General features: G+C 45.3%; 1 protein-coding gene across 1 annotated transcript; it reads right to left on the bottom strand.

The window, feature by feature from the left end:
• Positions 1-1,349: 1,349 nt before the first annotated feature.
• Positions 1,350-25,869, bottom strand: LOC140898413 (butyrophilin subfamily 1 member A1-like). The gene is made up of 8 exons (XM_073312220.1): positions 25,803-25,869; positions 23,431-23,778; positions 14,334-14,615; positions 11,383-11,415; positions 7,739-7,771; positions 6,577-6,597; positions 5,799-5,825; positions 1,350-2,105 (listed from the first exon to the last, which is right to left on the bottom strand). The coding sequence occupies exons 3-8, from the start codon at positions 14,557-14,559 to the stop codon at positions 1,567-1,569; spliced, it is 879 nt and encodes a 292-aa protein (XP_073168321.1). The 5' UTR covers positions 14,560-14,615; positions 23,431-23,778; positions 25,803-25,869; the 3' UTR covers positions 1,350-1,566.
• Between the last annotated feature and the right edge of the window lie 284 nt (positions 25,870-26,153).

The following is a 26,153-nucleotide window of genomic DNA, read 5'->3' as shown; positions in this document are numbered from 1 at the left end:
GGGTCAGATTAGTAGATGAATAATCATCCCCAAAACAAACACATTCTCCTCTCTGCTGTGTCACCATCTCTGCTCCATCTTAGTCATGGCAAAACACACTGACTCCCTTGAAACAGCTGTGTGTGGTGTTAGTTACATTTTCTCTGTGTGGGCCACAAATCGTGCTTTTGCCCTTTCTGCTTGTCGTTTTGAACAATTTAAAACTGAAATCCATTTTTCTGAAGCTTTACTGGAGTCTGGAAACGGGCGTGGATGTGAACTGTTGACTCAGAGAAGTCATAAAACTTACACAAAAAAATCACTCTTCGGTTCAAGGGTTGCCCTGTACAGAAATCTTCATGTTCCGTGTGAAGACGAGAGAAAATACTGACAGAATCAGCCCACAGCAAGTAGGACACAACTTGTTCCCAGGTCACAGGATGCCTCTGATATTAAGCCAGGAAGTGATTGTAAGTCTGGCAGTCCCTGGGATGGGGATGTTAGACTGTTCAGCATCTAACGCAGCACAGCCAGGCCGGATCGACGCACACGACTGTCACTGACACAACTATATGGGTTTAATTCCCCCCGTTGGTTATTTCAGTGCAAATCTGTATGTGTCTGAGACACACTCGTTTCAGATGAAGAGCAGCCTAAATTTGTTTCTTTTCATATTCATCGCCCACTTTATCCTCCCCCCGCCTTTTCTTTCCATTCCCTTTTTATTTCTCTACCCCCTTCCCCTCGCATTCCTTCTCCCCCTCGCCCCATGTAGGTCAAACTTCCTTATTTTCTTATCTTTCCTCTATTCCTTCTCCCACCCCCTCCTTTTTCTGCACCTTCTGCTCCTGTGCTGGAGAGCAGCTGATAGCAGATCAGGCAGGGACCTTTCATTATCAGCAAAATCACTTCTGATTTGGAGCAGAAGGCAGAGAGAATGGAAGCCCAGCTCCTCACTGCCATGGCTTCAGGGGCTTCTGAACAGGGACTCCAAGAGGAAACCAAATGTCCCATCTGCAGAAACTATTTCACGGAGTTAGTGAGCGTAGACTTTGGGCGCAGCTTCTGCCGTGGCTGCATCTCTCAGCACTGTGACACATGGACAAAAGGGGACTATGACCCTTTGTGCTGTCCCGTGTGCAGAGCCCTGATCCAGAAAGAGAATCTCTGGGTTGACTGGGACCTGGCAAGATTAGTAGAAATCTATTGAAATAAAAGATTTTGTTTCAATATTGCCTTTATTCCTTTTATCGTATTATATACAATAAAATGTTAAACAAAGGTCATTTTGAAAAAAAAATCAAAATGTTTTGTTCTGTAAGTATCAAAAGGGGCATTTTAACATTAATGAAATGCTGTGTTTAATTTTTTTTCTAAACTAAGTTTTGTTGAAATCGACACACTCCCATGGAAAGTTCAGATATCGATGACATGGTATTTTCCAAAGAAAAAACATTTTGTCTCTCAATTTTCAACCAGCTCGACTAGATGTTTCCCCATCATCAGACATTTTACCAAAAATGTTTCCTGTGTGCATCTAACATAGCTAGAAAATTGTAATGGTAGTTGTGAATGACAATGTGTCCTTCATTGCCAGTCTATAACTGGGCAGATGGTCAGGGGAGCATCCTCTTTAGATCCATGTATACCTGGACTGAAGAAAGGCCGGAGTGTCCCAGGGAAGCTATATCTGAAAGTGTAGATATGGGAGTCATCAGATAAATTGTAAAATGAGAGCTCTCCTGCCTCATAGTCCAGAAAAATCCCAACCCTCGTGGGTTTTGTTTCCACGGTGATTGTTGTCTGAGGAGTGGAGAGGGCTTTGTATTCTCCATTCCACAACCTTATGGCCCAGTATCCATCTTCAGGTGCTATACTTTTGTACCTCTCCCTGTTTTCTGATTCAGAAGAAACCCCCAAGTGCCACATAGTCTTGTTCTTAAGCTCCACTTCCCAATAATGTCTCCCAGAGTTAAATCTCTCAGAGCCCAGGACACAGCGATAAGAATCAGCAATGTCCAGATCTTTAGGTTGTTCCCCCGTTATGTCTGCACATTTCACACTTTTGAGGTTCTTTGACACCCAGAGTTCAGGATGTGCTGTTTCTTGATCCAGAGTCACATTCACTGGAAGGAAGAAAGAGAGAGTTTTCCTTTTGGTGGAGATAATCCAAAAACATATTTAATAATATTTACATATTCACACCTAGTCATTTTAAATCTGTTATTCCTTTAAGTTAATAACATCTGGGAAGCCATCGCAGTCTATCGAGCCCATGTTCATTTTACCATAAAAGTAGTAGAGTTTCAGTATCTTTGTGTAGAAAAATTACAAGTTAAATGATCAGGTTTATAAGCATATTGTTATTGGTTTGAATGTCATCATGATTCCTTCCACTAGCCCAAAGGTGCCGACTCTATGGGTGCTCCGGGGCTTGAGCACCCCTGGGAAAAAATAGTGGGTGCTCGGCACCCATTGGCCACCTGCCGATCAGCTGTTTGGCAGGCCCCATCAATCAGCTCTTCCCCCATCCCCTCCAGAACCTCCTGCCCACCACCAATCAGCTGTGTGGTGGCATGCAGGAGGCGCTGGGGGGAGGAAGAAGAGCAGCCACGGGAACAGGAAGAAGTGGAGCGAGGGCAGGGCATGCTCGGGAGAGGGGGTGGAGTGGGGCTGGGAAGAGGTGGGGTGGGGTGGAGCAGGGGTGGGAAGAGGCAGAGCGAGGGTGGGGCCTTGGGGGAAGGGGTGGGGCCAAGCAGTGTGGAGCACCCCTGGGGAAAGCTGAAAGTTGGCATCTGTGCACCAGAAGTTCATAAATAATGTTTCATTGTCCTGGATCTAGAGAAAGAGGTCTTTAAATCCATTTATCCCCTACAGGATGGGCTATCTTCTCCTCCATCTCCTCCAGCCACCTCCTAAAGACAGCGAGTGGAAACATGATCAGGCATATTTTCATTAGCTATTTCTGGGAGGGAGTTATTTGCGGGTGGGGTATTTGGTGCGGGCATGGTGAGAAGACAGGAGTGTTTGGCATTTATTCATTTATGGAGTGAGCATTTGGAATGTTATTTGCTCCTTTGATGGAAGGGGGGCTACTCGTTCAGTGTGGAGGGAATTGGTTATGTTGTGTTTTGTTTTATCTTTAGATTTCTATTACAGGGATTGTGGTAGAACTGGTAGTTGGAGAAAGAGGGGTATTTGGGTACATTCAGCTGGGGTGACAGACCTACCTCTTTTGGATGGCTAATACTGTGCACGTAGAGAGGGTTGAGGGTAACGAGAGAGGTGAAAGTGATATCCCTGGTGTTAAGTGGAAGAGGGAATAGGAGGATATAATGACCCTCCTGTCCTAGGTGTGGATGAGAAACCTGCTAGAATGAGCTGGCCAAATTTTTAAAGGAGCTCCAGAGCCAATGTGATGAACTCTTGAAAATCTAGCCCTAAAAGCCAGAAATCACCTGCCTTGTTTCTCTGTGACCATCACTAAAGGAAATTCAGAGAATCCAAGCAATCGTACAGAATCCCTGCAATCAGATCTCTCTGTCCTTGGCTCACAGCAGCATTGCTCAAACGTCTCATTTATCCATATCAGGACCTACAAAACGGGGTGTAATAACCATCTCCTCGAAAAGCCTATTCTTCCCTCACCCTTCCCTTTTCCAGACTAATAAAGTTATCTCCAGCTATGATAGGAAGAAAATAACTTACAGATAACATTTAAGGCCCAGATTTACCTCCATCCCATATAAAATATGGAGTTGTCTCATTTTGTATGTTATTTACATCAAAGACGTTGAGAACGGTGGTTGTAGATATTTGCAGTAGCTCTTAGAGGAGCATTTAGTAAAGCACCTAAATCATGGGTGTTTTAGTTGCACTGACACTAAGAACATAAGAACGGCCATATTGGGTCAGACCAAAGGCCCATCTAGCCCAGTATCCTGTCTTCCGACAGTGGCCAAGGCCAGGGAATGAACAGAACAGGTAATCATCAAGTGATCCATCCCCTGTTGCCCATTTCCACCTTCTGGCAAACAGAGGCTAGGGACACCATCCCTGCCCATCCTGGCTAGATGAACTACTGTTTGAGTGCTAAGCTACATGTTAAGATGGCTAAACATTCATAGCCAAATAAGAAAACAATTCTTTCAAGATGGTCTTGTTCTGAGGTGGGACAATATTTGAACCACAGGGGCAGGACACTTCAGATACAGGAGATCTCCCATCCAAATTTGGATTGGCTTGTGTTTTGGGAGTGAATGTGTGCGGATAATAATTATGTCTAACAAGTCATGGATTTAAGCATGATTCTCCACATGGAAGCAAGGCACTTAGATACATGTTCCCTTCTGAGGCCTCACTCTACTCCAATGGAATAAATTAGGGGCTACAGCACAGATCTCTCAATGCATCAGATTTCATAGAATCATAGAAGAGTAGGACTGGAAGGGAACTCAATAGGTCATCTAATCCAGTCCCCTGCACTAATGGGAAGGCTAAGAAGAATATTATCTAGACCACCTCTGGCAGATGTTTGTCTAACCTGCTTTTAAAAGCCTCCAATAATGGAGATTCCACAGCCTTCCTAGGCAATTTATTCCAGTGCTTAACCACCCTGACAGTTAGGAAGTTTTTCCTAACGTCCAGCTTAACCTCCCTTGCTGCAATTTAAGCCCATTGCTTCTTGTCCCATCTTCAGATGTTAACGAGAACAATTTACCTCCTTCCCCTTTGTAACAACCTTTTATGTACTTGAAAACTGTTATGTCCCACCTCAGTCTCCTCTTCTCCAGACTAAACAAATCCAATTTTTTCCATCTTCCCTCATAGGTCATGTTTTCTAGACCCTTAATCATTTTTGTTGCTCTTCTCTGGACTTACTCCAATTTGTCCACCTCTTTCCTGAAATGTGGCACCTAAAACTGTACACAATACTTCAGTTGAGGCCTAATCAGCGTGGAGTAGAGCGGAAGAATGACTTCTCGTGCCTTGCTTACAACACTCCTGCTAATACATCCCAGCATGATGTTTGGTTGTTTTGCAAAAGTGCTACACTGCTGACTCATATTTCCGTTCCTCTGAGCTCTTTGTCCTGTTTATAATGTTATGGGTTGGGCTAAACCCATAAAAATTGGTGGGTCTAACAGCTGCCTTTCATTCAGTATCAATGGGGAAAGGAATTGAGCTCCTTTATGTAACCACGTAGCTGAAACAATAGTGTTTTCCACCAATAACACAAGCAAATAATATGGCCCAAGAGAAAGGCACATGTGAGGCGTATGTGGGCAGAGGGGTTTCAGTGGGTATTGTTTCAGTGGAGGTGTATGTGTGAGAGAAAGGCAGGAAGAACAAAGCAGAAACAGACACAAATAAGAAGCAGAAAGTGAGGGACACATCCTGAATAGACATTGGGAGTTTGGCCCAGGGAAAAAGCCTAGAGCAAAACTTTTGTGGACTGAATGTTAGCTGAAAGAGGCTTGGGACTGTGCAAAACGAAACTATTTCCTCTTGTTTGATTCTTCCTGTATTCAGGGATTCATGGCTTTCTACAGTCTTTGTAAATAAACAGGATTGCACCAAAGACATAGCTGACTCCAACATCAATTTTTCCTCCTAACAAACAACCTGCAGGACCCCAAATGCGGCTGACCGCTCAGGTCTAAAAGGGGTAAACGGTTACTTGCATTTTTATATGATCACCTCTTACATCTCTCTTGAGAGCCAATACTTTTTTATCCTGTTAATTTTGAGAAGAAAAGGGAGCACAGGTCTTTGAAAGAAAGGTATTTTGACATTGGTAACATGTCAATTTCAGTTACCTGCAAATCTTCTGGCTTTTCTGAGCACTGAAACAAAGGTACAAAAACAGCTGAAGACTTGTCCAAATACATGCAGTCTTAATATAATACAACTTGGTACCACTTTTATGGCCAGGAAAAAATATTTGTTAAACCCAAATCAGAATGCTACAAGCCTTACAAGAATACTGTGGTTTTGAACTCTAGAATCATAGAACATCAGGGTTGGAAGGGACCTCAGGAGGTCATCTCGACCAACCTGCTGCTCAAAGCAGGACCAATCCCCAATTTTTGCCCCCAGATCCCTAAATGGCCCCCCAAGGATTGAACTCACAACCCTGGGTTTAGCAGGCCAATGCTCAAACCACTGAGCTATCCCTCCCCTTTAACAACAACAATGGATTTGCACAGCTCTATTTGTATAAACTGTCCACTGTGGGAACATGCCTTACCTCTGCTCTGAGGCTCTAGACCAGTTTCCCTTTGTTCAATATATGTTGATGAAAAGCTTGTTTCCCTGACCGGGAATCGAATCCTAACCACTAGACCACCAGGGAAGTGGTAAATGGTGACTATGGTGACTACCTGTTTTTCTGAGTACTTTATCTCAAAAATGCCTTCTCTCAATAACCTCAAATACACTCATATTTCCTCTGCCCAAAGATTACGTATCCTAAGAGATAAAGCTAAAATACCCTTCACTTGGTATATTAGAAAAGGGCTTACAATGGTCAGGAATATTCAGTCTTAACTATGGAGTGGCTGCTTTTTCATAGTAATAGAGGAAAATGGAACTTACCAAATCCTGCAAGATATTTTTCTGAAACAAACAGAAAACAAGACCTGAAATGAATAATGCTGGAAAGAAAGACACTCTAGCACTGTAGTAGCTGTGCTAGTCTGTATTCGCAAAAAGAAAAGGAGTACTTGTGGCACCTTAGAGACTAGATTTATTTGAGCATAAGCTTTCGTGAGCTACAGCTCACTTCAAGTTGTTAGTCTCTAAGGTGCCACAAGTACTCCCTTTCTTCTAGCACTGTGTCTCCTGCCATTTTTAATTAGTTACATTACCTAACCTCTGATTTACTTGATAAGTGGTTAAAAGATACATTCACTCTTTTGCAGTGGGCCATCAATATTATGCATCGCTTAAATCAAACGAAGGTTTAAGCATGCTTCAAGCAGTGCGTGGGTCTGTGAGGTGACCCCTCTCCACAGAGATCAATTTCACCTTCTAAGATTTCCAGTTGCCAAGATACAGTGCGCACATTTAAAAAGTGCATTCAGGTTTTACAGGTATTACTGGTTCCAATGATATTCCCTATGCTGAAAATGGGGGTTACCACTGACACAGGTAATGGCCAGATTCATTGCAATGCTTAACCTCTAGGTGCCCTGATGCCTTCAGGAATTCTCAGCCCTGAGTTGAGTTTGAGGAAAGTTGCTCTGGTAATTTTAAAGTTATAAACGTTTATATCATATTCACTCCAGTGATGTCCTGGCTTATAAACAAAAAGGCTCTTCAATGAAACCTAAAGTTACAGCCTGTCTTTCCTTAGGTACACAGCTATGGAAAGAAAGCTCTGTTAGCAAACGTGTAATAAGCAGTTTCCGAAAGCGCATCCGAGCAGCAGCAGCCTAAATATACCGTCCGATGTAAAACTCTTTGAAATTTTTCAGCTTTTGATTTTATAGTGATGTTTTTTCATCAAAAACTCAAATTTTGACTAATACAGTAAAATATCTTGAGAAGGGTTTGCAAGTTGTGCTTATTTGATTGATTTAACCAGCTGCAATCAGAATGTTTGATATCTCTAATTTTTCTCTGTAATGTTTCCTCTCTATGAGGAAAACATTCACTTTTGGTTTACTTAAAAACACCTCTTCTACCAGAGATACAAAGATAAGCTTTTATTATTTTTTCTTCATTTTAGAGACACATTTAGGTAAATGAAATTTACCTTTCTCTTTCTCCACTTGAAATCGTAGTTTATCTAGAGGAAGAAGAGAATGAAATACGAGATTCCATATTGTCGTATTTTTGGTGATATTCCTACTGTTATTTCATATAATTATGCTAAAATTATTAAAAACAATGTGAGACAGAAAGATTGAAAATCTTTCTCCTATTAAAGACAAGATATTGAACTAGATGGGCACACATCTAATCCAGTATGTCCATTCCTGTTGCATGTTGTTCCTATGAAATAAGGACAGACACAAGTTGATCTTTCTGTGGAAGCCCAATTACAATTTATTAAAATTAAAAACATACTAAAATAGACTTTTTTGATCTTTTCCCTGAAATCAAGACCATAAAGACCACTTGTACAAAGTCTCATTCTAATAACGGGTTGCAGCGTTGCTCTCACAAGATGGGTTGGTCCAATAAAAGATATTACTTCACCCACCGTGTCATCACAGACATGGACCAACCCCACAAGTTTGGGGTGTTTTTTCTATATAAATAGGTTTTGTTATACTATTTACTGAAGCCTTCAACTTCTACTGTTCAGAGGATGTTCTTTTAGTGAAAATTTGATAGCCAATTGGCAATTAAATGGGTGATAGAGGGCCTCAGAGGGAGAGTGGTGGTCTTTGTCTCCTAGTTTGGTAATTGTGGTGTATTAGGACAGTGAAACCCCACAGCAGAGATTGATGGAATCTAGCCGGTGCTACTTTTGGCCTCCCTGGGAGTGTTTTCTGGTTTATGACCTTTGCCTGCAGCTCAAACTATGGTAGGCTGTGTGGCCAAGTGAGTTTCTGGAGAATCAGAAAAAGAAAAGGAGGACTTGTGGCACCTTAGAGACTAACCAATTTATTAGAGCATAAGCTTTCGTGAGCTACAGCTCACTTCTTCAGATGTTTACCGTGGAAACTGCAGCAGGCTTTATATATACACAGAGAATATGAAACAATACCTATTCCCACCCCACTGTCCTGCTGGTAATAGCTTATCTAAAGTGATTTCCAGCACAAATCCAGGTTTTCTCACCCTCCACCCCCCCACACAAATTCACTCTCCTGCTGGTGATAGCCCATCCAAAGTGATAACTCTTTACACAATGTGCATGACAATTAAGCTGGGCTATTTCCTGCATAAATCCAGGTTCTCACATCCCCCCCACCCCCATACACACACAAACTCACTCTCCTGCTGGTAATAGCTCATCCAAACTGACCACTCTTCAAGTTAAAATCCAAGTTAAACCAGAACATCTGGGGGGGGGGGGGGGTAGGAAAAAACAAGAGGAAACAGGCTACCTTGCATAATGACTTAGCCACTCCAAGTCTCTATTTAAGCCTAAATTAATAGTATCCAATTTGCAAATGAATTCCAATTCAGCAGTTTCTCGCTGGAGTCTGGATTTGAAGTTTTTTTGTTTTAAGATAGCGACCTTCATGTCTGTGATCGCGTGACCAGAGGTGACCAGAATCAGAATCAGAGGTGACCAGAAGCTGGGAATGAGCGACAGGGGATGGATCACTTGATGATCACCTGTTCTGTTCATTCCCTCTGGGGCACCTGGCACTGGCCACTGTCAGAAGAATTTAGAATTTGCTGCTTATCAGCTGGAGCAAGAAGCAGTCTATGGTTGGAAAATTGGCCACTGTCAACTCCTTGCTATAAGAATTATTCTTTGATTTCACTGCATTTATTAGCATTGATACAGTCAATAAATCTGTGGCCTATGTGCCATTCTTTCCAATCAGAGTGTGAGGACCCTCCTTATCTATCCTGGGTAAAGTCTCTTCTATCTGATCGTTCAGATAAACCACTCCTGGGGCTACAGACTGAGCTTCTAGGGGGCTTTACTGAAAGGTTTGCAAATGTAATGGCTGCCAAATCCCTCTGACCACACTTCCCAGCATTCGTGGAGTCAGAAGTGTGGGCAATAGGGACTGAAACCCATGTTGAGGCCAGTAGCAAGGCATCTGCATGGGGTGACCATATGTCCTGTTTTGGCCAGGACAGTCCCTTTTTTAAGCCCTGTCCTGGCCGTCCCAACTTTTTTGACAGGAGTGTGAACTTGTCCCATTTGCTCAGTTGGCAAGAGCAAACAGGACAAACGCTCTGTTTTGTCAAAAAGGTGGGGTGTGAAGGAACAAGGGGGGAGTGGTGATGCCAGCCCCATGCAGGGCTGGGGTGGGGGGCAGGCAGGCTTCGGGCGAGCAGCGACTCTAGCCCTGTCTGGGGGTGGGGGGCAGGGTTTGGGTGAGTGGTTCAGGCCAGCCCTGCGTGGGGAGGGGGCCTTGGATGAGCATCTTTGGGAAATATGGTCCCCATCTGCAGGGGCTGATCTGGACATGCAGTCTGCTGGCCCAGTGTCACCAGTGCCGCACAGCCCCCATCCCGAGGACAGCCTGATTTAAGTTTACACACAGAGTTTAGGACCATTTCGGCTTTGAGTTCGGAAGGAAGCTGGGGGAGAGACAGCGCAGCTCAGAGAGCCCCTGCTAAACTCCCAGTCCCCCCGATGGAGTCCTTGGTTCTCTGTGAGATCTAGCTGCATGGACCAGGCATTTCCAGCACTGCAGTGACCGGCATCCAGCAGAGAGAGATCTGACCCAGCGTCAGTTCCAGAGAGACAGCTGAGACTCCGGGAGAATTCCAGACTGAGAGAATACCTGAGCCTGGTTGGCATCCGGAGAGGACCCTGCCCCACCCAGGGGTGAAGATAAACTAAGGGAACTTTTATTTAAGCTGGCCGATACTACAGTGCTGCAACACTCCATCTTGGGACACCCGACCTCAGCCTGCAGTGTTGGGAAGGTGCCAGGGTGGGAGTTGGGGTTTGGAGGACTTTGTGAGTGCTCAGAGGCAAGGAAAAGGGTTGTTTATCAATGTTTATTAAGTATTAGTTAAACTTAACCCCTTCCTTCTCCACATCCTAATTTTCCTGTTCCCAATAATGTCCCTACCTCAGTTATGCTCTTATTTTGGGTGTATTATGACGTTGCTAAGTTTGTTTTGTTTGCCTTGTTGTCCCCTGTGTACTAGGCTTTACATTCCTTGCCAGCTCGCAGTAATTGTACTAATTTTCTCAGGGGACAGTACCCCTGCGTACATAGGTGCTGACTCAATGGGTGCTCAGCACCCACCTGCCACAGCTGTTTGGTGGCTGGAGGATGCACGTGGGGGAGGGGGGAGAGCAGTGAGCGGCAGGGGCCTGGATTGGAGCGGGGGCAGGAAGAGGCAGAGCGAGGGGGGGCCTCAACAGAGGGAATGGGGATGAGGGAAGAGATGGAGCGAGGGCGGGGGCCTCGGCGGAGGGGGCAGAGAGGAGGGAAGAGACAGAGCGAGGGCAAGGCCTCAGGGGAAGAGGCAGAGTGGGGGTGGGGCCTTGGACCGGAACCGGGGGGAGGTGGTGAGAGCACCCCTGGGGAAAAATTAAAGTCAGAACCTATGCCTGTGTATATGTAAACTCTTAATATTGGCCATTGCAAGCACCAGAGAGAGAAAAAAGGGAAGAGACGTAAGCCACACCTCGGAGGGGAGGGGACTACATATACATGATAATAAATGTTGTTTTCTTGACTTACCTTATTGCATGGACTATTTATATCAGATAGTTCACTTGCCCCATATAACCCATAAACTTACCTTCAAAGTCTTTCAATTTACAGCGCAGAGAATCTATTGGAAGGAAAAGATCAGATATGTTAGATGTCATCCTATCAATTTATGGTGACATTTCAACTAATATTTATTGTCATTTTGCTACAATTGTGATAGAAACAGAGATAACTGAAAAACAAACAGAAACCGGTGTACATGATGTGGAAGGTAATTTACAGTTAATCAGAAACCAAAAAAAGGTTAAAATAGTTTTGGGTTTTTTTAATCCCTAGATGTACGTTTGGATTGTTTTCCATACCAAGAAACCGCATTCAGCTTTGTTTCACTATGTGCAATTCACTATAGACAAAAGAAGCAGAATTATATCTTTCGTTTGTATCTTGCATTTCCTCATTACTATGCCAAAAAAAGAAGACATTCTAATAGTATAAAAATGATTTCTGTACAATTTCCATTTCATAATGAAACTTTTAAGATGAAATTATTTTTTCTCAAGTCTTCTTCTGACTCAGAGAATTGCATAACATTTCTTCATTGTATTGTATTTTAACTTGTCTTAATTGTACTGTAGTTTGTAATATACAGAATTTGTAGGAGTTCTCTTTCACATACAGCAGGGGTGGCCAAACCGTGGTTCACAAGCCCCATATGGCTCTTTTACAGTTAAAGTGTGGCTCGTGGAGCCCGCCACACCCACCCCTTCTCCGTCTATCAGGCTGGGAGCGGAGCTCGGGGTTTCTGCCCTGCGGCAGGGTGGTGGGGCTAGGGGCTTCTGTACAACAGGGAGGGGGGCCTTGTGGCTTCTGCCCCATGGTGGGCATTGTCGGTGCTTCAGCCCCAAGCCCCAGCAGGCACTTCTCACAGGGCAGAAGCCCCTAACCCCACCACCCCTCCACAGGGCAGGAGCCACGGCAGGTAAGCCCTGCAGGGCTGAAGTCCCAAGCCTTGGCAGGCACACCCAGCCACAGGTACTGGCTTCTTCCGGGCCCCGGGGGTGTTCAAACCCCCGTTCCATTCCAGGCCCCACCCCCACCCGACCCCTTCCGCCAACGCCCCACCCCTGCCCCCACTCTGCCCTGGGCCCCACCCTAATCCCACCTCTTCTCTCAAACCCTCACCCCGCCCTGCCACGTCCCTCCCAGTTCTGCCCCCTCCCCTGAGCACACCCTGTCCCCGCTCCTCCCCACCCCCCAGCGCCTCCTGTATGCTGCGGAACAGCTGATCGCGGCAGGCGGGAGGCACTGGGAGGGAGGGGGAGGAGTTGATCAGCAGGGAGAGGAACGGGGGAGCTGGCTGCCGGTGGGTGCTAAGCACCCACTAATTTTTTTCCATGGGTGGTCCAGTCCTGAAGCACCCACGGAGTCAGCGCTTATGCGCCCAGTCCTTGACCTTCTGAAGATTATCGTATGTGGCTCAGAGGCTCAGTACGTTTGGCCACCCCTGACACAGAGTGTCAAGATGCCTCTTCCAGAGGGACGGTTTTAAGTATCTGAAGGCTGCGGCTCTCTTCCACGCTTGGTTTACAAAGGGGCAGAGTTTCCAGATAACCTGCCGACAGTTAGACCGTGACACGGTGTAACGATTGGCCACAGTGGGATTGGCTCCCTAGGGAGCACGGGAGAACCCCAAGGGAAGCTGAACACTGAACTGAAACCCTCTGTTAACCCTTCTCTACACCACCCTCTCTCATTTTAAAAATCTCTCCCTGACTATATCTGTATCACGGCCGTCCCTAGGGGGGGGTGCGGGGCCTGGGACAACCCCCCCACTCTGGCCCAGGTGCCGCCCCCACTCTACCCCTTCCCCCAACCCCCCGCCCCGCCTCTTCCTGCCCCTGCTCTGCCCCTCCCTGCCCCATTCCACCCCTTCCCCCAAGCCTCTGCCCCGCCTCTTCCAGCCCCTGCCCCACCCCACATCTTCCTGCCCCTGCTCCGCCCCTCCCCGCCCCATTCCACCCGTTCCCCCAAGCCCCTGCCCCGCCTCTTCCTGTCCCTTCACCGTCCCACCTCTTCCTGCCCCTGTTCTGTCCCTCTCCGCCCCGTTCCACCCCTTCCCCCAAGCCTCTGCCCCGCCTCTTCCCACCCCTTCCCCACCCCACATCTTCCTGCCCCTGCTCCACCCCTGTCCGCCCCATTCTACCCCTTCCCCCAAGCCCCACCCCACCTCTTTCTGGCTTCCGCCCCCTCCCCCGAGCAATGCCAGGAGCCGGAGGGATGGGGCAGAGCAGAGCGGGCTGGGGCCGGGTCACTTGCTGCTGCTGGCATCAGGCCCTCACTAATCACCCAGGCCCCGCTGGACTCCATGTCCCGAAACGCAGGGCCCCCCAAAGCACGGAGCCCGGGGCAGTTGCCCCGGTCCGTCCTATGGACAGGACGGCTCTGACTGTACTGTCCCCTTTATTTCATGTATTACTTTTTTCTTTGTGTTGCTTCCGTAAACAGTAAATAAGCAAGGGAATGAAAAAACCCAAAACCAACAGGTTTAGTGACAGGCGAATCACTGTCACGTGGGAGACCTTTGGGAAAAAAGAATCTGAAAAACAAATGAATATTATTAATTTATTATGAATTATTATTATTTTTTATTAAACTTATTATTGTCTCTCTTTTTTCCAATACCAGCATCCCAGTTTTAACCCCAGTGTCAACCGTCTGTCGAGTGGTAGCAAATATCTGGGTCTTGCACGTCAGTTTCCCGCAGAGGAAAACCAGTGACATGAAGTCAGGGCATATTCTCAGTGTAATTGACTTTATTTACACAGGGAGACTAGTCCTGAAATGAATGTAGGCCAGTGGTTTTCAACCTTTTTTCATTTGTGGACCCCTAAAAAATTTCGAATGAAGTTGCGGACCTCCTTAAGAAATCTTAAGACACAGTCTGCTAAACCCCGGGAGTCCATGGACTACAGATTGAAAACCACTGATATAGGACAGTTTCTCGAACCAAACTTCATATCAATGGATGTATGAACTGACCTGCTATATAAACGCTTGATACTTCTTCTTCATTCAGGATGTTGTTTCTGATTGTGCAGGTCAGATTCTGGTTGGAATTTTCTGTTACAATAAGTACCGATTCAGTCTGAAACAGCCCATGTTCATCACGGAAGCATTTTCCAGGCAATGATGGGAGAGGCTGTCCTTTGAGATCCTTCCACAGTGACTGAGGCTCTGGATACCATCCTCCCGATCGACACACCATTTAGATACCTCCGTCCTGGTAACCCTCAATAGAGATCAGGGGATTAGTACCTGAAACTGGAGAATGAAGTAAATCTGCATTAATTGTATATTCTGGGTTAAAAATTTAACATATTCGGCAACAGAGCATTGAGGGCTAGACTGATCCTTTAGGCTCAGCCTTGAGTAAGGGAGGACACATTTATCCTAAGGATAGGATAAATGAGGAGCAGCCTTGAAAGGAGCAGCCTTGAAAGGAATTATGACTCAGAGAGCCACAATTACCCCTTTACTACTCTTTTCCTGTGGGGAGGGAAGTAAGAGGCTACAAAAAGAGAAACCCCTATAATAACAGGGGATTTCAACTGTCCACATATTGATTGAGAACATGTCTCCTCAGGATGGCATGCAGAGATAAAATTTCTAGACATCACTGAGTGACTGCTTCTTGGAGAAGCTAATCCTGGAACACACAAGGGGAGAGGCCATTCTTGATTTAATCCTAAGTGGCACACAGGATCTGGTCCAAGAGGTGAATATAGCTGAACCGTCGGTAATAGCAACTATAATGTAATTAAATTTAACATCCTTGTAGGGGGGGAAATACCAAAGAAGCCCACCACAGTAGCATTTAAATTCAAAAAGGGGAACTACACAAAAATGAGGAGGCGAGTTAAACAAAAATTAAAAGGAACAGTCACAAGAGTGAAATGCCTGCAAGCTGCATGGAAACTTTCTAAAAGCACCATAATAGAGGCCCAAACTATATGTAGACCCCAAATTGAAAAAAAACAACAACACAGTAAGAGGACCAAAAAAATGCTACCATGACTAAACAACAGAGTAAAAGAGGCAGTTAGAGACAAAAAGGCATCCTTTAAAAATTGGAAGTTAAATCCTACTGAGGAAAATAGAAAGGAACTCTGGCAAGTCAATTGTAAAAGCATAATTAGGTAGGCCAAAAAAAGAATTTGAAGAGCACCTAGCAAAAGACACAAAAACAAGCAGCATTTTTTAAACTATATCAAAAGCAGGAAGCCGACCAAACAATCAATGGGGCCACTGGATGATCAAGGTGCTAAAGGAGTACTCAGGGAAGATAAGGCCATTGCGGAGAAGCTAAATAAATTATTTGTGTTGGTCTTCACTGCACAGGAGCAGCAGATTTCCACACCAGAGTCATTCTTTTTAGGTGACAAATCTGAACTGTCCAAGATTGAGGTATCAATAGAGAAGGTTTTGGAATAAACTGATAAACTAAAACAGTAATAAGTCACCAGGACCAGATAGGATTCACCCAGGAGCTCTGAAGGAACTCACAGGGAAGAAAGGTAAGCAGCAGGATACGGACCCTGGACTTCAGGAAAGCAGACTTCGACTCCCTCAGGGAACGGATGGGTAGGATCCCCTGGGGGACTAACATGAAGGGGAAAGGAGTCCAGGAGAGCTGGCTGTATTTCAAGGAATCCCTGGTGAGGTTACAGGGACAAACCATCCCGATGAGTCGAAAGAATAGTAAATATGGCAGGCGACCAGCTTGGCTTAACGGTGAAATCCTAGCGGATCTTAAACATAAAAAAGAAGCTCACAAGAAGTGGAAGGTTGGACATATGACCAGGGAAGAGTATAAAAATATTGCTCGGGCATGTAGGAATGAAATCAGGAGGGCCAAATCGCACCTGGAGCTGCAGCTAGCAAGAGATGTCAAGAGTCACAAGAAGGGTTTCTTCAGGTATGTTGGCAACAAGAAGAAAGCCAAGGAAAGTGTGGGCCCCTTACTGAATGAGGGAGGCAACCTAGTGACAGAGGATGTGGAAAAAGCTAATGTACTCAATGCTTTTTTTGCCTCTGTCTTCACTAACAAGAACAGCTCCCAGACTGCTGCGCTGGGCGTTACAACATGGGGAGTAGATGGCCAGCCCTCTGTGGAGAAAGAGGTGGTTAGGGACTATTTAGAAAAGCTGGACATGCACAAGTCCATGGGGCCGGACGAGTTGCATCCGAGAGTGCTAAAGGAATTGGCGGCTGTGATTGCAGAGCCATTGGCCATTATCTTTGAAAACTCGTGGCGAATGGGGGAAGTCCCAGATGACTGGAAAAAGGCTAATGTAGTGCCAATCTTTAAAAAAGGGAAGGAGGAGGATCCTGGGAACTACAGGCCAGTCAGCCTCACCTCAGTCCCCAGAAAAATCACGGAGCAGGTCCTCAAGGAATCAATCCTGAAGCACTTACATGAGAGGAAAGTGATCAGGAACAGTCAGCATGGATTCACCAAGGGAAGATCATGCCTGACTAATCTAATCGCCTTCTATGATGAGATTACTGGTTCTGTGGATGAAGGGAAAGCAGTGGATGTATTGTTTCTTGACTTTAGCAAAGCTTTTGACACGGTCTCCCCCAGTATTCTTGTCAGCAAGTTAAAGAAGTATGGGCTGGATAAATGCACTATAAGGTGGGTAGAAAGTTGGCTAGATTGTCAGGCTCAACGGGTAGTGATCAATGGCTCCATGTCTAGTTGGCAGCCGGTGTCAAGAGGAGTGACCCAGGGGTCGGTCCTGGGACCGGTTTTGTTCAATATCTTCATAAATGATCTGGAGGATGGTGTGGATTGCACTCTCAGCAAGTTTGCAGATGACACTAAACTGGGAGGAGAGGTAGATACGCTGGAGGGTAGGGATAGGATACAGAGGGACCTAGACAAATTGGAGGGTTGGGCCAAAAGAAATCTGATGAGGTTCAATAAGGATAAGTGCAGGGTCCTGCACTTAGGACGGAAGAACCCAATGCACAGCTACAGACTAGGGACCGAATGGCTAGGCAGCAGTTCTGCGGAAAAGGACCTAGGGGTGACAGTGGACAAGAAGCTGGATATGAGTCAGCAGTGTGCCCTTGTTGCCAAGAAGGCCAATGGCATTTTGGGATGTATAAGTAGGGGCATAGCGAGCAGATCGAGGGACGTGATCATCCCCCTCTATTCGACATTGGTGAGGCCTCATCTGGAGTACTGTGTCCAGTTTTGGGCCCCACACTACAAGAAGGATGTGGATAAATTGGAGAGAGTCCAGCAAAGGGCAACAAAAATGATTAGGGGTCTGGAACACATGACTTATGAGGAGAGGCTGAGGGAACTGGGATTGTTTAGTCTGCAGAAGAGAAGAATGAGGGGGGATTTGATAGCTGCTTTCAACTACCTGAGAGGTGGTTCCAGAGAGGATGGTTCTAGACTATTCTCAGTGGTAGAAGAGGACAGGACAAGGAGTAATGGTCTCAAGTTGCAGTGGGGGAGGTTTAGGTTAGATATTAGGAAAAACTTTTTCACTAGGAGGGTGATGAAACACTGGAATGCGTTACCTAGGGAGGTGGTAGAATCTCCTTCCTTAGAAGTTTTTAAGGTCAGGCTTGACAAAGCCCTGGCTGGGATGATTTAATTGGGGATTGGTCCTGCTTTGAGCAGGGGGTTGGACTAGATGACCTCCTGAGGTCCCTTCCAACCCTGATATTCTATGATTCTATGATTCAAATGTGAAATTGAAGAACTACAAACTGTGGCATGTAACCTATTGCTTAAATGAGCCTCTATACCAGATGACTGGAGGATAGATAATGTGACACCTGTTTTTAAAAAGCCTCCAGAGGCGATCCTGGCAATTACAGGCTGATAAGCCTAACTTCAGTACTAGGCAAATTGGTTGAAACTATAGTAAAGAGCAGAATTATCAGACAGATAGATGAGCATGATATGTTGGGGAAGAATCAACACGGCTTTTGTAAACAGAAATCATGCCTCACTAATCTATTAGAATTCTTTGAGGGGATCAACAAACGTGGACAAGGGTGATACAGTGGATATAATGTACGTGGACTTTCAGAAAGCCTTTGACAAGGCCCCTTACCAAAGACTCTTAAGCAATGTAGGCAATGATGGGCTAAAAGGGAAGGTCTTCTCATGCATCAGTAACTGGTTAAAAGATAGGAAACAAAGGGTAGGAATAAATGGTCAGTTTTCACAGTGGAGAGAGGTAAATAGCGGAGTCCCCTAAGGAACTGTACTGGGACCAGTACTATTCAATATATTCATAAATGATCTCGAAAAAGGGGTTAAACGGTGAGATGGCAAAGTTTGCAGATAATACAAAATTACTTAAGATAGTTAAGTCCAAAGCAGACTGTGAAGAGTTACAAGGAGATTTCACAAAACTGGGTCACTGGGCAACAAAATGGCAGGTGAAATTCAGGGTTGATAAATGCAAAGTAATGCACATTGGAAAACATAATCTCAACTATACATACAAAATGATGGGGTCTAAATGAGCTGTTAACACTCAAGAAAGAGATCTTGGAGTCACCGTGGGTAGTTCTCTGAAAACATCTGCTCAATGTGCAGCAGCAGCTATAAAAGCTAACAGAATGGTCTGAACCATTAGGAAAAGGATAGATAATAAGACAAAAAATATCATAACGCCACTATATAAGTTAGGGCTGTCAAGTGATTAAAAAATTAATCATGATTAATTGCACAATTAATTGCACTGTTAAACAATAATAGAATACCATTTATTTAAATATTTTGGATGTTCTCTACATTTTCAAATATATTGATTTCAGTTACAACACAGAATACAAGTGTATAGGGCTCACTTTATATTTATTTTTGATTACAAATATTTGCACTGTAAAAAAGAAACAAAAGTATATAGTATTTTTCAATTCACCTAATACAAGCACTGTAGTGCAATCTCCTTATCATGAAAGTTGAACTTACATATATAGAATTATGTACAAAAATAACTGCACTCAAAAATAAAACCATGTAAAACTTTAGAGCCTACAAGTCCACTCAGTCCTACTTCTTGTTCAGCCAATCGCTCAGACAAACAAGTTTGTTTGCATTTATGGGAAATAATGCTGCCTGCTTGGCATTTACAATGTCACCTGAAAGTGAGAATGGGCGTTCGCATGGCACTGTTGTAGCCAGCGTCGCAAGAGATTTACATGCCAGATGAGCTAAAGTTCATATGTCCCTTCGTGCTTCAAACACCATTCTAGGGGACATGCATCCATACTGATGACAGGTTCTGCTTGATAACAATCCAAAGCAGTGCAGACCAATGCATGTTCATTTTCATTATCTGAGTCAGATGTCACCAGCAGAAGGTTGATTTTCTTTTTTGGTGGTTCAGATTCTGTAGTTTCCTTGTGGGAGTGTTGCTCTTTTAAGACTTCTGAAAGCATGTCCCACACCTGTAGCTATCTTTAGAAATCTCACATTGGTACCTTCTTTGCATTTCATCAAATCTACAGTGAAAGTGTTCTTAAATCGAACAACATGTGCTGGGTAATCATCCGAGAATGCCATAATACGAAACATATGGCAGAATGCGGGTAACACAGAGCAGGAGACATACAATTCTCCCCCAAGGAGTTCTTTCACAAATTTCATTAACGCATGATTTTTTTAATGAGCATCATCAGCATGGAAGCATGTCCTCTGGAATCGTGGCCGAAGCATGAAGGGATATACAAATGTTTAGCATATCGGGCACATACCTTGCAATGCCAGCTACAACAGTGCCATGTGAATGCCTGTTCTCACTTTCAGGTGAAATTGTAAATAAGAAGCAGGCAGCATTATCTCCCGTGAATGTAAACAAACTTGTTTTTCTTAGTGATTGGCTGAACAAAAAGTAGGACTGAGTGGACTTGTAGTTGCTAAAGTTTTACATTGTTTTGTTTTTGAGTGCAGTTATGTAACAAAAAAAATCTACATTTGTAAGTTGCACTTTCACAACAAAGAGATTGCACTACAGTACTTGTATGAGGTGAATTGAAAAATACTATTGCTTTTGTTTATCATTTTTACAGTGCAAATATTTGTAATAAAAATAATAATATAAAGTGAGCACTGTACGCTTTGTATTCTGTGTTGTAATTGAAATCAATATATTTGAAAATGTAGAAAAACATCCACAGATATTTAATAAATTTCAACTGGAATTCTATTGTTTAACAGTGCAAACAATTAAAACTGTGATTAACTGCAATAAATTTTTTAATTGCAATTAATTTTTTTGAGTTAATCATGTGAGTTAACTGCAATTAATCAACAGCCCTAATATAAATCTACGATACTCCCTCATCTTGAATACTGTGTGCAGATCTAGTCACCTCATCTCAAAAAAGATGTATTAAAATTGGAAAAGGTACAGAGAAGGGCAATAGAAATGATTAGGGGTATGGAACAGCTTCCATATGAAGAGAAATTAAAAAAACTGGGACTGTTCAGCTTAAAAAAGAGATGCCTAAGGGGGGGATATGATAGAGATCCATAAAATCATGACTGGTGTGGAGAAACTGAATAAGGAAGTGAAATTTACCCTTTCACACAACACAAAAACCATGGGTGACCCAATGAAATTAATAGGCAGCAGGTTTAAAATAAACAAAAGAAGTACTGCTTCCCACAACGCACAGTCAACCTGTGGAACTCATTGCCAGGGGATTTTGTGAAGGCCAAAAGTATATCTGGGTTTAGAAAACAATTAGATAAATTCATGGAAGATAGGGCCATCAATGACTATTAGCCAAGATGGTCAGAGACCCAACCTCATGCTCTGGGTGTTTCTAAGCCTCTTGCTGGCAGAAGTTGGGACTGGACGGCGGGGGATGGATCACTCAGTAATTGCCCTGTTCTGTTCATTCCCTCTGAAGCATCTGACACCAGCCACTGTTGGAAGACAGGCTACTGAGCTATATGAAGCATTGGTCTGAATCTGTATGGCCATTCTTATGGGAGAAGTAAGTTGCTGCAGCCCATGGAAGGGCGTATCTTACTGCCATCTTCACACCTGGCCAGCTGTTCTGGCCAAACACAGGGGCGTAGAGAGAGCAAAGGATCTATCCATTCCCCTCCTTTCTCTCTCTACCCCCTTCTTCACCCTCTGATTCCCTGTGGAAACCGGGGAAAGAGCTCTCCAACACTCAGACCCAAGATCCAAGGAGGGGAGTAAAGCAGGACAGAATCTAGTCCAGGGGTTCTCAAGACAAATTATTTTGTGGCCTCAGAGTGCAGCCACCGACTTTTGCTGGTGGTTGCACTCACACTTTTCCCCTAAAATACTTAATTAGCTTTAGGAAAAACAAAGAAATACGCACATAGACACGTCCAAATCGTTGTAATTTATTTATTGCTAGCTAGTAAGTCTCCTGTGAAAAGTGATATTAACAAACACACAGATATCACTTTTCATTACAGACTTCCTCAGCCCCAGGCAAGTCTGGAGACTAATTAAGCCCTGGATGCGGGGAGGGGGAGGCAGCAGGGACCAGGGACGATGGGGGTGGGTGGGTGGCTGCGAGAGGCAGCAGGGGGCTGCAGCCTGAAACCCCGTGGCTAGGGGACAGAGTCTGATGCCATGTGGCCAGAGCGCGGGGCTGGAGCCTGATGCCACGCAGCCAGAGCCTGCCACCCTGCCATGCCCAGGCTGAAGCCCAAAATCTGAGCTCCACCGCTCCTGGGAAGGTGGGGAACTCACCAGCTGCCTGCTTCTCCAGCATTGTGCCTAAGTGTCTCCAGAGAGGGAAAGGGACCAACCCCTACTGGAAGCCCCAACACCAAGGCTGTGCATCCAGGAGCACCAGGGAGGGGGAGGGGCTGGTCTCCCCCGCACCCCCATCAAAGCCCAGGAGGCTGCAAGAAAAGCCCCCGGTGGCCACATTTGAGAAATGCTGATTCTAGTCTAGCATGTCTCTGTGTATTACCATATGTTACAAAACCACTGGATTATCTTCTATATAATCCCATAGGACTAGACTGTGCATTTTAGGGACATCCCGGGTTGCACTGGGAGGAGAAAAAACATTTCTTTTTCTTGGTGCAGCGTATTCTCACTGGGTACCTAGCCAGCTGTGTTGATGGGCACATGGGGGTAAAGGACCGCAGACATGGCTGTGCTTATGACTCACTTTTCTTTGCCTACTCGTCACGTATTTGGTCTGGTGGGTGAGCATCTGGTCCCTGCACTCCCACATGCTAAAGCTGGGGTACCTAAAAACCTAACATGGCCACACTTACTCTCTGCCATTCCCCTGCATGGCCAAGTTAGGGCTAGTGACAACCGAGCCCTGTAATTTCAAAGAAAATCAGCAAGACTGGGTATAAATCTTTCTCCTGTCATGTTAGCTGAAAGTAGTTTTCACCCGACAGAGTGGTGCAGGGGATTGAATGCAATGATAGGTTTTGGATATTTTGTATCACCTTAAATTAATATACAATATTTTCCTCAAAAACCACAAATATGGAGGAGAGGGAAGAAAAAACAGCTTTTCCACACATCTCGATTGGCAATCAGCGCTTAGAAATATAACTGCAGTGCACAGGCCAAAACTTTCAAGTGTCTCCTCAGATCTCAGACACTTAGCAAGGCTGGCAAACGACAGCTGATATCAGAAAGACAAGTGCTGTAATTGCCATTTAAAGGAGACATAGGCGCTGACTCCATGGGTGCTCAGGGGCTCAAGCATCCATGGAGAAAAAATAGGGGGTGCTCAGCACCCATGGACCTGCTCGGGGCAGCTGCAGTGGCAGCCCTAGGGCTGGCTGCCAATCAGCTGCTGAGCCACTTGCTCCTCTCTGCCCCCACCCCCACTCACTGCCCTTAAGGCAGGAGTGGGCAGAAAGGAGTGAGCGGCAGGCAGGAGGTACTCAGGAGAGGGGATTTCGGGGGAGGGGTAGAGCGGGGCCTCTGGGGGGCGGAGTGGGGGTGGAGTTTCGGGGAGGGGGTGGAGCTGGTGTGGGGCACCCACCAGCAAAACCAAAAGTCAGCGCTTATGAAATGAGATATAACGATGTCCTCTCAACCTAGGGAAGGCAATATAGAAAATCAAGTTTACTGACCTGATACCTATAGTTCCAATGCAGCTTCTTGACATGAGAACTCTGATCGAAAGAAACATGCGTACAGCCCTGAATCAGAGAGTCTGATATTGCCTATCCTCAAGGCAACTCTTCCATCAGCCAGGCCCTCTTTCAGAAACTCTGTCCTTCCCCGATATTCTGACATCTGCTCCGGATACTGATCCTTCCCTTCACGGTACAGGTGCACAACTGAAGAAAACTGAGCCCGGTACCATCTCACCTCCATGTTCTCAGCACTCATCCTGGGTGACAAGCGGCAGGCTAATCTGACTTCATCACCTACAGAAGCAGTGATAGGGCGATCGGGTCCAATCACTGAAAAGTGTACTGTTAAATGGAACAGGACATAAAAAAAATTGAATTTGGGAAGAACTGAGACTAGGATTTTAATTTCCTGGTCAGGCACAATATATAGAAAATATATCCCTTACAGCTTTACAATGCATTGTGGTTGTTCATGGGTCCTGACTTCATATGTGAATTTTAATACACTTCCATGCTAGTATTTGATGGGAAATTATTCAAATGGAGAATTAAAATTGGAATTTATTACAAAAATGGATGAAAAATATTGCAGATCAAATTTTGCCTTCAGATGCACAGACATACAACCCTCGGTGACTTGAATGAGCATTGTATAGTTTGTAGGTAGTATGGCCTAGTGAATGGGGTACTAGCTATAGACTCTGGCATGCAGGGTTCTAGCTCTCTTTCTATCGCTAGCTTTTGTGGCAACTTGGGCAATACACTTCCCCTCTCTATGCCTCAGTTCCTTCATTTGTAAGAATGACCTTCTTTTGTATGGGTTTTGAGATATGCAGATAAAAAGAGCTAAGCAGTATTTATCTGTGTGCAATATTTGGCCAGACTATTTTCCAATATAATTTTAAGACCCATATTTTCTAAAATAGCCTCGAACTCAACATTCTACACCCAAAATCTTAGGTCCACAATATTGGAGGTCCAAATCTATGTACATTAAAAAGCTAATATTTGCATATGCAAATAGTGTTTTTGTGAACAACCCTGATAGATAAGTTTCATTTTAAAAACTCCCTTCCCTGAAATAACATTTATACACTAATGATCAAGATTTTGGCCAAATGGTGTCAAGTGATTTTATTGGTGCTTCAGTTTTTAGATGCCTTAATTGGCACTTCTTGAAAATCAGGGCCCTTCCATGACTTATAATAGGTTTCCATTGTGCATCTGATTTCAACTCTCTTTCCCTTCCTTCCACCTTGTATGTATTAGAAGCTGGGCTGAATAATTATTGTTGTAGGTTAGGCTAAGTGGGTGTGGCTGCATTTTGGATGGCCATGGGAAACAGCTAGGCTCCCTCATAGCAGCTCCCCATTGGGCAGAGGAGTATGCAAGCCCATATACAAATTAAAAATATGTAGCTGGATGGCTTTGCTGAGTATTGTTGGACCAGAGAGGTGGGTCAGGAGTTGGGTGGGTGTCTTAGAAAAGCAGGAGACATGGCACACAGAGAGAAGCAGAAAGAAAGGCAGGCAGATGCAACCTGGAAGCACAGTGTGAGGCCATGGGTAGTGTGTGACTCCTCCATTTGGGGAGGTTGGGGGTGCCCAGACTGTGGCCCCGTCCCTGCTCAGCCTCTTCCCCTGGAAGCCCTGTCCACTCTTCACCTGTGGCCCCGCTCAGCCCCCATCCTGAGGCACCCGCGCCTCCGAGCCTCTTCGCCCCTGTCCCCCACCTGCCAGCCACTCACACACTTCTTCGACCCTTCCCCCAGCCCACATCTCTTCACTCCCTTCCCTGGCCGCTCACACACCTCTTCGCCCTCTTCCCCAGCTCCCCGCCCTCCCCCCGGCTCCCCGCCCTCCCGCCTCTTCACCCCCTCCCCCAGCCCCCCGCCCGCTGCTCACACCTCTTTGCCCCCTCCTGCCTGCCACTCGTCCAAGATGCCTGGGAATAGACCTGCTCGAATAATGTGTAAAAAACCCTGTCACTGGATTCTTTTTAAAAATTTGTAACTGGGTTTTTGAGTTGGTTTTGTGGTTTCCAAAATGCTGACAACATTGTTGACATGAAGTGCCTGTTCCTCTTCACTTATTCCTGTTCCCCCCACAACTTCCTAAGCTTCCAGGGGCTCCCCAGCTGCAGCCATCCTGACCCCATGAAGGTCGAGAAGGGGGGAAGAAAGGGTGTCCCACAAGAATGGAGAACCTCTGTCACTGTCTACCCCTTTAAGGCTACCGTCTTGCTGTAATGTGAGACCGGGGCCTGGTCTACACTGGGGCGGGGAATCGATCTAAGATACGCAACTTCAGCTACGAGAATAGCGTAGCTGAAGTCAACGTATCGTAGATCGATTTAGAATCACTTACTTCGTGTCCTCGCGGCGCGGGATCGACGGCCGCCGCTCCCCCGCCGACTCCGCTTCCACCTCTCGCCGGGGCGGAGTTCCGGAGTCGACGGCAGAACGATCGGGGATCGATTTATCACGTCTAGTGTAGACGCGATAAATCGATCCCCGATCGATCGACCACTACCCATCAGCGGGTAGTGTAGACATGGCCCAAGAGAGAAGCGGCAGGACATGCAAGCTCTGGGAGAAGGAATCTGAACCTGTCTGTACCTGAGTTTTCAGTACATGAACAACCCGAAGAACATTTTTAATTAAAAAAAATATTCAGACACATTTATGTTTAAAAATGTCATGAACATTCTTCCCAAAA

Source organism: Lepidochelys kempii, chromosome 14, assembly GCF_965140265.1.
Source record: "Lepidochelys kempii isolate rLepKem1 chromosome 14, rLepKem1.hap2, whole genome shotgun sequence".
NCBI lineage: Eukaryota > Metazoa > Chordata > Testudines > Cheloniidae > Lepidochelys > Lepidochelys kempii.
Note: the sequence above shows the minus strand (reverse complement) of the source record. Positions and strands in the feature narration are given on the sequence as shown.